This window comes from Vicugna pacos, chromosome 20, assembly GCF_048564905.1.
Source record: "Vicugna pacos chromosome 20, VicPac4, whole genome shotgun sequence".
In the NCBI taxonomy this organism is placed as follows: domain Eukaryota; kingdom Metazoa; phylum Chordata; class Mammalia; order Artiodactyla; family Camelidae; genus Vicugna; species Vicugna pacos.
The window spans coordinates 2475891-2492404 of record NC_133006.1 but is presented as its reverse complement, the minus strand read 5'-3'; the positions used below and the strand labels follow the sequence as shown (position 1 = coordinate 2492404).

Here is a 16514-nt window from a genome sequence, read left to right as displayed (position 1 = left end):
ATTCCACAGCTCAACAATAAAAAGGCAACTCAATTAAAAAATGAAAAAAAAATCTGAAAAGATATTTTTCAAGGAAAATATACAAATGGCCAATAAGCACAATGAAACGGTGTTCAATAACATTAGCTCTAAAGGAAATCAAGTCAAAACAACTAGGAGAAACCACTTCACATTCACTACAATAGGTTAAAATCAAAAAAAGATTAACAAGCACTAATGAGGACACAGAGGAAGCGGAGCCCGCAGCCATTGCTGGTGAGGATGTAACACAGCGTGACCACTTTGGAAAACATCCTGGCACGTCCTCAGAGAGTTGAACATTTGGCTTCTGAATGATCCAGCAATTCTGCTTCCTGGGCACACAAGTAAGAGAACTGAAAACAAATGTTAACATAAAAACTCCTACAGGAATATTCACCATTACTTTTCACCATTAATTTTCAGAGCCAAAAAACAGAAACAACCCAAATGTCTATCACGTGATGAATGGGTAAACAAAGGGGCCCAGCCATACAGTGAAATATTATTCAGCAATAGCAAAGCATAGAGTACTGACCCAGGCCACAACGTGGACAAACATTGAAAACGTTACTCAGTGTGAAAGAAGTCAGTCAAAATAGACGGTTCCACTTACATGAAGTGACTCGATTTGCATGAAATGTTCAGCACAGGCAAATCCACAGAGACAGAAGAGTGGCTCCCTGGGGCTTGGGGAGGATGGGGAAGTTGATAATGTCTGCTTATGCGTACTGGGTTTCCTGTTGGGGGGAAGAAAATATTCTAAGATTGACTGGGGTGCACATTTCTGGGCATAGAGTAAAATCCGCTGTACATTTTAATGGGTGATTTGTATTAAAACTGTTAAGAACAAAAGCACCTCGGATTAGTACCTTCCATAGTAAATGCAAATTGCTAACATTTATTACAGGAAGAAGAAACTGCCCTCAGCATGAAAGCAGGAGATCAGCAAATATTAGTTAACCGAAATTGGACAAGAGCATTTCACTTGAAACTGTTGCTGAGTGTACAAGAAATATTCAGACATGACAAGGAAAATCAGTTTGACATCACGAAGAAGCATTCTGCTTCAAATGCAAATCAAGGATTCGGCAAGCCCAGCTGCTACAAATGACCAGAGAAGAAACCTGGTTCTTAAAACAAGCACCAGAGCCAACAAGGAAATGGTGGTGAGGAAAGCAGGCGGCCTAAAATCTGGAACAGTGTGCTACAAATAATTTCTCCACTGAAAATTCAAAAATAAAATGAAAGTGATGTAATGCTGTGTTGAACTCACGTGAATGGGCTTCCTGCAGTGCTTGACAGTTCTGTAACCCCGAATGACTCAGGAGAATCAGCATGGCTCCTGGGAGTCCCCAAGTAACTGCCCATCAGCACGCTGACCACCATCACATCTGCCAGGGTTGAATTGCAGAGAAGAGAGCAACCTCTGAAAGGCACAGGGAATGTTGACAAGGGAATAAAAGGCTGCGGTCAATCCTGGGACAGAGGCCCTGTGAGCAGAGGCCAGAAGGCTGCAGGTGAACTGGAGTGGCCCTGGGGCAGGAAGGGACCACAGGGGAGCATATCTCAATTATCTCCTCTCTCTCCCTCGGGTAGGAGGGATAAAGCCTGCATCCTTCTCACCTGGAACTGTGGGTTCTGGCTGGCGGAAGTCTTACCGACACGGAATGAATTTCTCAAGACTGCGGAAAAAGGAAAGAAAGCGAGAGGGATTAGGGAGCCAAATCCACGAGTCTCTCAAATGCTCCCATATTTATTGTGTATAATCAAAGTAAAAAGTCAATAACAGTTGTGAGATAGTAGGCAGGAACTTGGGGAAAGAAGGGATGAGACAGAGATTGTAGATTCCACCATGAGTACTAAGGCTTAGTTTACCTTTAGGGAAGTCATGGGCTGAGGGGAACAAGATACATTTTTTAGACATGTTCATTACAAAGCAGACCACCAGACCAGCCTGGTCCCTGTTTTGGGGATAATAGACTATCTAACACCACGCAGGCCTGGCGTTTATAGCTGAGGGCCTGGGTCATTGCTCTGCAATAAGCAGTGTGCTATCTATAACCTCAAATATGCAAGCAAGGCATTGTCTCTGCTTTTTATGGCAAGGAGACAGGAGTGAGGATGCACAGGTGTTTGCTTTAAAGCAGTTAATAAGCACATTTTTTTTCTTAAAGTTGACAGGCGGCTGGGATGTGTTACAACTTGTTAACTCAATCATGGGCTCCCACATGGAACCATTATGGAGGACATCCTAGGATGACAAATCCTGGCTCTGGATCTTTTCCTGCCAGCTTCGGCCACTCCAGCAGGGTCTAGACACATCCCTGAATAACGATCCCACAGAACCACCTAAACTCTTAACTCCTGGTGCTTGAAACTTAATTTTAGCTCTACACAACTTAATGTAGAAAAGTTTCAGAAATAAAAGATATTATATTCTTTTTATATCTCATCACTGATTTTTCTGATTGCTCTAAGCTGCTTCTACATGGTAAAGCACCTAATTCTGCAGGTGAATTCAGTACTTTCCTTTGGGCATAACTAGACAGTCTGGGCTGTCTGACTTCTATTAGTCAAATACCGATACACTTAATTGATTTCTTTGTTCATCAATTTCAGCCTGGAGGTTAGGGTCTATCACTATTTTCCTCAGCCCACCCTCTACTCTTTTCTCATCAGCATCTCAGGCCTCCTGAAAACAAAACAAAGCATTTGTTTCCCTTCATCTACACTTTCCACAAAGGCAACAGGAATCATCAGGCCTAGAGAATGAATTCAACACAAATGTTAAAACAAAAATCTATAAACCTGAAGCAACTCCATCTCCGACTCATGATACACAATGACATGAGAGTAAGTGTGTCAGGTACAAAGCATGCGTGAGCCTGACCACCTCATTTCTATTCTTCAAAGGAAGGAAGGTTTTCGTATTTTTTATTATCATTCTTTGTCATTGTTTCTGATTAAGCCAAAAAATTTTTTATGAAATAATTAAGCACTGCAATAACAGATTTTCGCTGTATCAATTACAGAAGGAATTCAGAGGGGATAGGAAAACCCACCTCTGTAAAAAATGCAAAATTCCTTCCCCTGTTAAGAACACGAATACAAAATGCAACAGAATTCAAATTCTTGTGGAGAGGACAAAAGCCACAGAATCAAAGCAAAGTCATTATTATGACTCAATCCAAAATTCACTGGACAAACATGCTCAATGCATTCAAATAATTTTTAAGGCACACTGCAAACCATTCACTTAATTATCTACAGGCTAGAGGAAGAATTTCCCTCTATAACAGACAACATAAATCAATAGGTTGCCCCACCAAACAAGGAACAAACATCAGGTTTTTTGCAGTTCTGATAAATCAGCAAGTTTTAAAGATCAAAATCCAGAAATTTTAAACATTCATTCACACCAGAATGAATCAAGCACTTAAAAAAAATAAATAACCCAAAGAAACTAAACACATTGATCACGTACCTGGGTCAATGAGAAATTCTTGTGCAGCTGGGAAAAAAAGAACAGTCTATAGACTTATACTTGAAAAATAAAACTACTTTTAAAGATAACTGCTAAAACACATTTCATCATTCATGTTGCCTTGAAAAATCTGAGGCACTTGTCTCTGATCAGAAAAGCAATTCTGAGTATTAGTATGTTACAATTCAGTGCCAGTTTGCTTTAGAAGAAAAAAGAAAAGCTACTGTTTCTCATCTTGCACAAAGTTTAAAGAACCTCCCTGCCTCTATCTCCTCCCATTTTCTAAGCTCATGCTCCCCAACCCTTCTGAAACAATTATGAGAACCTCTTATTCCCACCAATATGCCAAATCACAAAAGAGTATCAATTTATTTGTGTAAATATATACCTACACCTTGAACTGGAGGAGAAAGATTTCAGAAGGCTATATGGAACTTATTGCTATATTCCTGAAATCACACACATACACGTTCACAGAGACGCAGACATATACAAACTGAATTACTGGGCACTTCACAAGCTAAGGACTTACAACTTCTAGAAGATAACTTTGTAGTTAGTTTAAAATACAAAACGGTCAGCTTTTGAAAGCCTTGAACATTGCAAAATCATCCAAATATCAATGAGATCCAATAAGCCTTCTCTGTAGAATGTAATTCCCCATGATGGCAAAGCAGACCCTAAGAAGTAGTGGATCCAAGACTCGTGTTTTTCACTAGCTATGATCGTTTTAAAACACGTAAACAGATTTAGAAAGGTATGTCCCCATGACATTTATTCTTATTGAGATGGCATATGTATTCAATTGTCTATGCAGAAAATAGGACCCATGATGGTGTTTAAGAAATATTTTGTGTATTGAAATATTTATTTTTAAGTGCAGACAAGGAGGGTGGGTATTACTCCATTGTAGAGCACCTTTTGTGCACGCACATGTTCCTGGCTTCAATCCCCTGTACCTTCATGAAAATAAATAAATACAAGTGCTTACTTAAAAATAAGAATAAATTTATATAAAAAAATAAATGCAGACTAAAAACCACTGCAATCTAGGAGCCACAATTATAATAAAAAACAAGTGTTTCTATCAAATATTGACTATACGCCAATCACAGAGACAACCAAAAGTCACACCTGACAACCATCACGTGTGATTCTCAGCAATCCTACTAAGTAGACACGGATGAGAAACCCGGCTCTGCGGATGAGGAGACGGAGCTCGGAGGAGCCGGGGACACTGACCGTCCTGCTCCCCGTGACACCGCGTCAGCCCAGGGCAAGCGCTGACAGAGCTGCACTGAGGGGACACCCAGCTGCATGGAACCATGGGGGATTGGGGAGTCCTAGAAAATACTCAAAAGTGTTCAATGAAAAACCAGCTCAAATATGTTACTCTGTGCCCCATCCTCTAAACACAGAACATGTCTGGGACCTTTTTGATGCCTCCGTGTCCTTTCTGCCATCATCAGTTACGTGCCCTCTCAGCGCGACCAGTCATGAACTGGACCCCATACGAAGTGCACTCAGATGGAAGAGCTTTAAAAGCTGTTTTATGAAGTTTGTAAGACTCTGTCTATTCCTCACACAGGCGGTCATCCAGCACTACTCACCGGTGCGGATGTACCACCTGAAATCACACCTTTCTGCTTTTTAAAATCCCTTCATGTAATACAGACTTTTAAACAGCAAAGAAGCAGCTCAACCACAGACAGTGGACATCTTTTCACCAAACGGACTCAAACAGCCCATCGGATTACCTGGAAGCCCTTTTCTTCTATTAAACCCACTTCCAGGTACTTCATCTGATTGGTGGACTCGGCCTCTGAATGGCCTACTCAGAGAGATCCCATCCTCACTTCCGGGGGTGGGAGAGGACCCTGCTGCTGGGAGAAATCAGTGAGGAAGGTGGACATCCTCCAGCCATTTCTGCACGGGTAGAAATGCCACATGCTCAGAAATTATTCCGTCAGCACCCCTCGGCTCCCATGGACTGGTTTCACATTAAGCAAACTTATGACACACTGATGCAAGAAAACCAGAAATTTAATTTATTAATGTAACAGGAGATGTGAAACTACAAACCAGATTGAAATATCAGAGTTCAACCATGAGTACAGATTCTCCTCCACGGCCCAATCTCGGGCAGGCAGTCACATGGCAAGCGTGGACAGAAGCAGAGCAGGAAGGGTTTCTAGATTAACTCAATGGACTAAATTTCTGTTATAAGAACAGATCTACTGCCTGGAAAACAATTAATGCCAATCACGGGGCACACTCCATGGACAGTGGCTGAGACACGACTGTGAGCACCTGTATAACTCCACTTTCCCTGTCCTTTCTGGTCTAACTGATGCAGAGGTACAGAGATCCAGGGATGCAGATACCTGTAAACACCCAAAGCCCATCCCTGGGAGCCTGGAAACCAGATAGCCAGGATTTAAATCCCAGCTCTGCCACTTACTAGCTCTGTTACCTTGGCCAAATTACTTACCCTCTGTGTGCCTCAATTTCCACACTGTAAACCTGGGATAACAATCAAATCTTTCTTACTCACTTGTTGTGAAAATTGGAGGATTCATTTCTGTAAAACTCTCAGAAAAGAATGTAGCACATTTTTGGTGCCCAACAAATTTCAATTTAATAAGAAAGTGATTTACAAGTCTCCCATCTAATCATCTTCTGTGTTTCATGACTATTCTGAGTCCCAAAGGAAATCCTTATTTCCCCTCTTATAAACTCTTGAGGAGCACCCTTCTGTTTCAAGCCACCACCTGTTTAATCTGAGGGGGGATTCCCTCCTCCCCACTCCTCTGGTCCATGGGAGACTGCTTCTCCCTTCACACCCCTGACCACTTGCCCACGGCTAGCCCTCCTCACACTAACAGATTGAGGTGTGAGTCCGGGGAGACAAGCAGGGCATATGAAAGCTTTCCTTCCCCTCCAGTGTTGGCCACCCTTAGGAAGCAGCCGGGATGCTCAGTTCCATGGCAAGACAGTCCTGTGCATTATGGGTCAGAATCTCTCAAGGGAATGCTCGCTGTGGACCAGAGTTACCTGGGACTGCGTAAGTCTCTAATTCTGGGACATAGTGTCATGACACTCACTCTCCCACAGCCCTGAATTTCATGGAGAACGTGGCTTCATCAGTAATAAAGGAGACATTTATCGCCTGCCTGTTCTTCTTTGTCATCTCTCAGTTGGCTGCTGGACACAACATGTGTATAAGTATTGGGTCCCCTTAAGCCCCAACATATATGAAGTAACAAAAATTCTGTGGCTTAACATTGGTTCAGGGCGACTGTGTAACTGTCCTAACTCTGCTGATGCTAAATTATGTGTATAGGAACTATGGAACCTCCTCAAATATCTTTCATCATAAAACCAGCTTTTCTTATTTTCCTGTTTCTCAGTAATTGCCAAAGACTATCAAATGATGGCTTCACACCAAACAGCAGTTAAGATTATGAGCCCTCTTGTCATACACACTGTGCTAAACACTTTACATAATTTCTAATTCTCACAATTCTACAAAGCAGAAATGAGTGTCCCCATCTCACAGACGAGGGAAAAACTCAGAAAGAACTGACTCAGGATCACGTAGCTCAGTGGCAGCGCGTGCACGCAAACCCAAGTCAAAACATCACACCCCTTTGTATATGTACCAAATCTCCTACCACCCATTGACACACAGCGGTGGGGATAATACTTAGGGAACTCAGTACACTTTTCAGCTTTAAGGTGCTCCAGAGGCCGCTTCTAGCTCTTTTATAAAATCCCGGCTCACTGGTTTCTAACACTGCAAGAAAAGTCCGATGTTGCAACTGTTTGCACAGGAAGTCTGAAATGTTCACAGCGAGATGATAGAATAAAACTAAGACATAAGCAGAATAATAGTTCCAGGTAGTCAGACATAATGGACATTGTGCTACCCTGAAGCATTAAGCAAAGGAATCAAAAAAAAAAAAAAAAAACGTTGTTTAAGACTTCCTTTACAAACAGGAAAGTTAAGACTGTAAGAAGGTGTAACAGCGCCACCTATGGCTTAAAAGGCCTTCCTGGTTGCCTGGAAAGGTGCAACACAAAAATTGCCTGTGGATCAGAAACAAGAATCAGATAACTAAAAGCTTATGTAGCACATACTGCTCTCCTAGTCCTCATGTCTTGCACTGTAGCAAAAACCAACAGACCTGTACTAGGCCTATATTCATAAAAGTCATGTCTGTATTTTTCCAACAGGAGGTAATCTAAGTATCTTGCAAAATACTTCTCAAAGAGCCAGGAAATCATAGAAGTGTATTGAAATACAAAAACATTTATTTACATATTAAAACAGCATGAGCTTTTTTCTATTAAAAAAGCTGACATGTCAAATCAATGTTTTGATATTTTAAAACCTATTAAGAGTGCAGAAAAATAAATCAAAATTTTCTTTAATCACAAAAGAGAGAAGCTTATTCCCTGAAAATGATCAATGTGGATTTTTCTAAACTTAATGCTTCTGGTCAGAGTCCTACGAATTTAAATGTCTGAGTGTATAGTTACACGGCAGCATGAACACTGAGTTGTAACAATACACATTCCGTGTAAATAATCTTCAAGGTCGTCTGCTTAAGTCAATTTAACTAGTCCCTGTCTCAATAGAATGATACAGATTTCATTAAAACTTCATACTGCACGCACACACACACACAAAACCCTGAATCCTTGTTACTTTAAGCCATATTCATATATATCCATATTGAATATGCATCAGAAACAAGCCACCCTCTTTAGTATTCACAGTTGATCCTTCTAAACTATCTGTCATTGTGACAGCACATTTTTACTAAGCAGCTCTTGGATGCTTTGTATACAAGGCGTCTACCTCTCACAGTCAGACATGGTAAACGGCATCACTCAAATTTCACAAATGAGGAAATATACTTAAGCCATGGAAACAACGTACATATTTATCATCAGGAAAGAAAAGAGTAAAGATTTTACTTTCAATATGCACTGACAAACTTTTCCTCCATACTAAGACTACATACATAAAACAAATTCAGTCATTGTAAATTATTCTGTCAATAAGCACCACTAGAGAAAAACAAGCAACATCATTAGCAATGATTGGACTTTCAAAGCCCACTCCTATTTTGCACTATAATCATTTTTAATGTTTTGTTTTTAGTGCTTACATAGCACTAATATAAAGAAAACATAAACTATTTAAGTCATTACCTGAGAATGCAACATTTGTGAAAATGTACAATTTTAATTTATGCCGCTCTGTCTCACATTCTCACTGGTGTCTCTCCTTTGAAGGCCTCATCAGGCTGAGATCGCCAAAATCGGTCATTTATGGACTCACAGGAGTTCGGGAAACCACTCAACGGGAGGCTGATCAGAGGAGAAATTGAGAATGCATCCTGTGCAGCCTGGATTCCAGCACCGAGCTAGGCACCGCCAGCTGCGTTTGATTTGGGACAAGCTGCCCACCTCTCAATCCCTCAGCTGCAAAAAGGAGACATTGATACCTACCGTCAAACACCTGCTTTGAAGTAAAACATGAGAAAAGCAGTTTAGCCTTTGGTAGGTGTCCACTCACAGCAAGCTTGGTCATTATGATGATGAGGATTACTTTTAATAAGTTAAGCTAGACCAAAAATTAGAAATCACCATAAAGGAGAAACATTTTAACTCAATAAGCATTTCCTTTTGAATGGATTGATAAAAGTTCTAATGATTTTTTTAATAAACCAAATTTTGTCCATTAATTTTAGATTTACCGGTTTATGGACAAGTCTCCAAAAAAAGAATTAGAGGCCTCTAACCTCTGAATACTAAGAAAGTAAAGTTTAAAAAAATTATGGGGGAGAGTATACCTCAGTTGAGAGAGTATGTGCTCAGCACGCATGAGGCCCTCAGTTCAGTCCCCAGTAACTCCATTTAAAAACTTTTATTTAAAAAAAAGGAGAATTAAAGGAAAAAGATGGAGGACTACAGAATTTTTTTAGAGAATCCACTCAGATTTAAGATGGGGAAAAAATATCCATTTCTCACAGGAAATCTTGAGAACTATGTAAACCGGATCTGAGTTGTCTAGTCTTTAACATTATTCATGAATTCATATTACCAAGTCTTAAAACTACCTGATAACCCACAGTGGTGATAGTGATCATAAAACCTGCCAATGCGGATCGAACTCCGGCTAGGACTGCTCTGTTCTGACATCTCTGCCCCTGAGGCCTCACCAGCCTGAGAGCACTAAATTTTGTCATTCATGAGCATCTCGTGTAAGTCTTCCACTTGTGCTTCTCAGTCTCCTCTCACCAGCCCCTCTGAGGGAAGCACTGTTATCATCTTCCCCACATGCAGATAAGGTCACTGAGGTACAGAAACTAAACCTGCTCCAGGTCACATCGGCATTAAAGGACGTCTGTATTTCTGCTGTTTTGCGGTTGACAAAGGAATCTGAGATATCAATACAAGATAGACTGTTAAATAATCAAGTCTGTCAGCTCTTCACCTCAAAGAGCAGATACTATAAATTCCTGATGTAGGATGAGGCTGCTGCCACAAAATGACTCAGCTAGAAATTAATATCCAAGATGAAGCAGCGGATACACATAAATATTCATGACTGTCAACTCCTCTCACGGGTCTTGGCCCTTCACTGCCTGAATGGGGGTGAAATCCCCACCCGTGTCTGGGAGGGTAGCGCGGCTCTTCCAAGTCTCACCCAGGCTTCACAGGCTGTTTCCCCCTACAGACTGTCCTAAATGATTAAAAAGCTCACAAGATTTTTACACCAGCCAAAACTGAAAGACATTTCTGCATATGGAGCACTTTCTCAGGCTTAAACCATTTTTGCCTACACTCAGCAAGGGGGAAAAAAGAAACATGACTCTGCAAAGTCTCTTAGCCTTACCACTCACAGGAGTTGAATGGTCTCAGCACAAGATGACCCTTCACATTACAGGATGAGAACAAAATAAAGCCGCCCCAACAACAAGCACTCCCAGAGACAGCGCTCAGCAGTCTTCTGCACACTCACGGTTGTGCAGCCCTCACCACCATCTATTTCCAGAACACTTCATCACCCCAATAGAACACCCCTGTCACTAGCAGTCACTCCACAACCCCCCTCCACCCAGCCCCTTGCAACCATCATCTGCTCTCTGCCACTGCATGAGCCAATTCTGGGCATTTCTAAGATCACTGAAATCAACAATATGTGGCTGTTTGTGTCTGGTTCCTTTCAGTTAACGTGCTGTTATCAAGGCTTTCCCATGTTGAAGTGGTATCAGCATGTCTCTTTTTTTTTGAAAATGTTAAACTTTATTAGAAGGTGGTAAATACTATCAAAAATAGTAGAGTGGGGTATAAGGGGTGGGGTTTCAAAGGGAAAAGGCCGGGTTGAGCAGTCAGGGTGGACTACCCAGAGCAGATGGCTTTTTTCATATTCCCCTTTATTTATTTTTTCTTTTTTATTCACTCTTATGTCTGAATAATATTCCACTAAATGGAGATACTACATTTTGTTCTTTCATTCAGCAGCTATATATGGACGAGGTCCAGAAGAATGAGTGTAAGTGGTGGCTAGCAGGGATGGCATTTAAGCAAAGGGCAAGATGTGCTTTCAAAAAAAAAAGTGAACAATCAGAGGCACAAGGAAATTCAGCGCGTTTCTGAGAAAGTGCATGGTTGCTTCAGTAGGACTGCCATGCAGGGCTGTGGGGGATAGTGACAGGAGACACAGTGAGGGAGTCACCTGAGAATATTCCCCACTGCAAGCAGCTCAGCCAATTCTCCTCCCTCATCCTGTATTTTAGAGACATTTTTGCTAGCTTTTCTCTTATTTCAAGTAACAGTACTTTAGTTACACATCTGATCATCTGCATCAGACCACATTAGCTCCAAGCCACAGAAAATCATTCACTGACCGGAGCAGCTCCAAGACATAACATTGATGGACCAGGGAGTCCTGCAGCATCCCATCCTGCAGGCACAAACCACACATGTTCCCTGGTGATGTCCGGAAAGTAAAATGCATGGAAATATCTCACTGCTGCTGCACGACATCTGCCCACAAATTGCCCCCAAATCATGCTGGCACAGCACTACTCAACCCTCGCACTACCCCCCCAAAAAAAAAAAAAAAAAGAGAGAGAGAGAAAAGAAAAGAAAACAGAAGAAAAGAAAAGAAAAGAAAATATAAGAAAAGAAAAGAATAAAGCTAAGAAAGCAAATTTAGGCTCTTCCATTGAAAACCAGCCACCATCACTGCCAGTATCTGAGCTGGAATGATCCTGACTTCAAAAACCACTGTGCAGTTACTATTCAAATGTGACAGACATATATGTATTTCACTTAGATGATATTACAATAGGATTTTTCTTTTCAAAATTTCCAGTTGCAACAATAGCACAAGAAAGTTTATGTTTCATTTTTTAAAAAAAATCAATTATTTTCCACTTTGTTAATTTTGAATCTATTATTATTTTATAAAGGGAGCTATGCTGCAGATTATAAACCAAATATCTGGCTTCTGCAAACAAGACCTATATGACTTCACTATTTCAGAGCAAGCTTTAATGATGCTTTCAAATTGGGGGCGCTCACTAACAGCTCTTTAAATACTGTCAAAGATGTGCTATTATGTAATGCAAAGGGTCTACCTACACATCAACTCAGAAACCAAAGAAACTACACGAAAGCCTTAGTTTATCATTTTAAAATATTCCTATTATTTTGAATATTAAATTTCTTAAAAGATAAGATATTTTTTGAGAAAGACATCAGTTGTATTAAATTTCCTCTCACCAAGAAAGCAATCTTTATCAAGAATTACTACCCCTATGAAAATCCAAAAGACAGGACGTTTCTAGCTAAGTTAACTTACAGATCTCAACACAAGCCTAAATCCTATCTGCTCTCACTTGAACGAGCCCAGCAAAGTCCTGGGCTACTCTGGAACTTAGCTCTTCTGTTCCATATGTTGGCAGAGCTAAGATCATCACACAAGGCAGGGAAGGAGAGAAGAGGTAAGTCCACCTGGCGGCCTCCATCTGTTTACTTCCAGCCACAAGGTGTCGCTAGAGCGACCCCGCTAACAAGCCCTCCACACAAGGAAACCCGGCATCCACTCTGCCCCTGCGGTCCCCAAGCAGTCCCGACGCCCCTCTCCCACTGGTGGCCTCCGAGCCTGTGAATGGTCTTCTAATGACCCTCCCAGTTGGTGACACCCTCCCCCTCTTCCCCGCTACACACACACACACACACACACACACACACACAGCCAAGGCAGCCTTCCCAAAGCACAAATTTGATTACATCTCCCCCACTTCAAACCCATCAGAGGCTCCCTGGTAGAGTTCTAGCCCCACCCCCGACCCTGCTTGTCCATCCTCACCTCAGTACCAGGTCCCCAGTGACCTCAGGGGCCCCGTGACCTGCTGCTACTTCCCACTAGCCTCCAGGCTCATTTTAACTGTTTGTCAAGGAAGTCTTCCTTCCCTCCAACCTCCGCACTTTGGATTAGGTGCCCTGCTGTGTTAATAAAACATTTTAATCTAAGTCAACTTCTGACACTGCTAAGCTCTCAAGAAGCAAGTAGATTTTGCTTACTACTGTGGGTCCACCCCCTCTCCCCTAGACACTCAGAATTGCGTGTTTTGTGAATAAAAGAATGAAGGGGTGGGACTCAAAAGGACAGGCAGAGCTGCTCTCCTAAGGGTCACTTCCTGCTGACACCCTTCACTGCCTCTTCTGTGTCAGTTCTAGTAAAAACCAAGCTCCTCCAAAGCCCTCCACCCCTAGGCCCTCTCCAGTGTCCTTCAAAGCAGGGTCACCCACCACCCTGGACCACACAGGGCAGTCTCCCCGAGTCCCCACCCCACAAGCCTCCAGGCCTCTACCCGGGCTGCTCCTGCCACCTGAGTCACCCTCTTGATTCCTTCCCCTGGCTGACTCTTACTCTGTCCCCAGAACTGAATGTAGAGCCAATTTCTTCCAGGAAGTCCTCCCTGATGATGTCCTTTAGCTCTTGGCTGGCTCCATCTACAGCAGCACTGCTTGGCGACCAACTGGTATTTGTCCACCTGCTCTTATGAGACCATGACCTCTTGGAGGCCACGTGGGAAAAAGGAGTGAGGTGACAAGAGGGGTGGGAAGAGCAAACAGGAAAGTCGCAGCTCAAGTCCCAAATTCAAGGATTCTGTCTCAGATAAAAAGAATAAACTGTTTCATACATGTGTCATTTGGCTATGATTTTTGTGGCTCATGGAAAACAAGAGCTTGGTGTTCAAGCCTGAAATCCAAGTTACATGCAAAGAAATGTATATATTCATATCCAAAGGAAACCAGAGCTGCTCAACAACACTTTGCAATTAAAATCCAAAGGAACTTTGATAAAGGCAATCTCCCTCTCTCTCTTTATTTTTATTTATTTATTTTTTTTTGGTATCATATAGTTTTAGAAGTATTTGTATAACTAAGTGATGGCTACAGCCTATGATTCTGCACTGGAGTGTTTGGGGCTAAGGAAGCCCAGATTACATGCACTATGTAAATGCAATCACACCAACACAATGACAGGCGCCCTAGTGGCTGAGCTGAAGTTCCAAAGCAGAGAACCTTATGTTGGAAGACAGCTCTCAGTAGAAAGTAAGAAATGTAATGTTCTGTACTCAATTTCATTAGCTTTATGAGCCATTAACAGATAGTATGTCTTGTCTAATGAAACCCCAAAATATATTGTCATCTTCGATTTTCTCCATCTGACTGTTTTATGCTAAATTTGGATATCAAACCCTCACTCCATACGGAAAGCTCAGGCCTTAGCTGCAGCACAGTTACATCCCGTGGAAGAAAGCCGATCAAGGGAGAACAGGAGAGTTTCCCTTCAGAAGCTGCTAAGTGTGGTTTTGCACCTGTATGTCATTTACAACCACGCCATCGTCAAAGGAGTAAGACCTTACATCTGTGGGGCAAAAAGCACTGCGGTGGTTCCGAACCATGAAAGAACACTGAGCTTTGTGCAACAGTCCTGAGGCACTTAAAGCGTACTTTCTCTGAAAGGCTCCGAAACTGACTCACTTCACCATTTCAGGTACAACCGGAATTAGTAGAGAGAACATGCCCTTGAAGTCTGACAAGGCCCTGCTGGAATCCTGCTACAGCATTTACTAGCTGCTAAATGAACCAATTCCTTAAACCTCTGAGGAGGCTTCCCAATCTTCAAAACGGGGCTGCCACCGCCCACTTGGGAGGCATGGATGTGAATGCAACACGCAAGTAGGGCGGCCGACTGGTACGTGACACGGGGCCTGGCTAGTTTCCCTCCGCTGCCCTTCTCCCCCTTTAAACTTGCACTGTTCACCCTGGTAAGGGTGAAGCCCCAGGAACAGACTGCCCGATTCTTCTGTATATCCCCGGATACATACCTTACCCTTAGGAGGTCAGAAAAACAACTGCCTCCTCCCCAGTCACTATCAATATTCTTAAGAGTCTGGGTTTTTTTAACTCTATGTTTCAGGGAGACTATTCAAGAATTGTTCAACCACCGTTCTCCAGGTTGGCTCCTCTCCCAACGCCCATCCCTTCTTACCTCAAATCTTCTGTCTGATTGCCTTTTGTTCGTGGGAAAGAGAGTCCGCTAGGGTGCGGACTCCCTAGGCCTCCCTCCCTTCATCACAGGAGAGTGTGACTACATTCTCCCAACTCCCCACTCCGACTCCAGCTTCTGAGGAGTTTCCCCTTCTGGACCCTGCAGCTTCTGGATCGTCCCAAGACGCGCACACGTGGCCAAAACCCTCTCTTCAGATTTCTTCCTGTGTGGCCCTGCCCACCCCCCAGAACCTTAAGGATAAATGCCATTGCTCTGAAAATCACAAACGCCGCTGACTGACACACCAAAGCTGCATGGTCCGGGCTTTCCTCCAAACCAGGCACAGCCCTGCCCCCCCTCAGACACAGTCTGCACCTCTTGAGATGAGCTGATCCACTTGCACGGCTGTGAACACCAGCTAAGAATGACGAATCCCAATGTGTATCTCTAGTCCGGCTCCTTCACCTGAGCCCCAGGCTCATAGACACGAGTGCCTCTTGGAAGTCCTAACTTGGATGACAAATGGCATCTTAAAAATGCCATATGTCAAAAAAAAAGGCCTTATGTCCACCATTTACTCTAGACTTCGATTCCTGGCAGGTACCTCCCAGGCTCCCCATTTTAGTAACAGCCCCAGCACCCACCTAGGTGTTTGAGGTCACATTCAATTTCCACTGTTCCCTCCACCTGGCCCTGCCCTGGAATCAGTCTTGTTATTTCTGTCGCTAAGCCAGTCTCAAGTCTGGTTCTGCAGGAACCAGATGGAAACCCACAAGCTCACAGCAAGGTGCACTGAGTCACAGTCCTCCGAAGGGAGTTCCCTGGAGGGGGAGGCATCTCCTGCTGCCAGTCACCTCAGAAGGCACTGGATTCTCACAAAGAAGGACCAGAAAAAGGACTCAAGGATCTCCCGTGATCTGAGGTTTGAAGGGCCCGAGGTCTGGGGGAGCTCCTAGTTAGCTGACACTCCTGTCAGTGAGCAGATGAGGATGGTAGGAACCCAGGCAAGTCTGTTCTCGCTCCGACCCCTTTTCTCTCGGGAGCCACGGGAAAGGCCAGTTTCCAGGGCACAGACCGGCCATCACAGATCCCAGCCTGCATTTGCCAACCCAGACAGCCTAGACTCCTACTTGCGACTCTTACTTCTGTTCTGTTCCCCCCCAGAATGTGATGGACTCTTTCAGAAAGTCTGGACTGTCTCAAGCGAGACCAAGTCAGTGAAGGATGAAGTGTCCACATTTGGACCAGAGCATGAAAGGAGAAACAAGGCCTCATGTCCAGCATGACGGTGGTGGCCAAGCCCTTTCCCTGGGTGAGATGAACCAGGGTCGGGGTGAGAATGCAAGGTCCCTTCACGGCTGACAGGGGTGTTGGAGACTCACTACCGCAAAATAACCACACGGCCGTCAGTGGTGGACA

The 16514-nt window shown here is 43.2% G+C and overlaps 1 protein-coding gene across 1 annotated transcript in view; it reads right to left on the bottom strand.

Moving 5' to 3' along the window:
* Nucleotides 1-326: 326 nt before the first annotated feature.
* The window catches only part of LOC140687536 (uncharacterized), a 28168-nt gene continuing 11980 nt past the window's right edge, over nt 327-16514 (bottom strand). Inside the window, exons 6-8 of the mRNA XM_072944652.1 lie at nt 1645-1703; nt 635-758; nt 327-374 (exon numbers count right to left, since the gene is read on the bottom strand). Coding sequence (XP_072800753.1) covers nt 741-758; nt 1645-1703 — 77 coding nt within the window. The 3' untranslated portion in view covers nt 327-374; nt 635-740. The remainder of the gene's footprint in view (nt 375-634; nt 759-1644; nt 1704-16514) is intronic.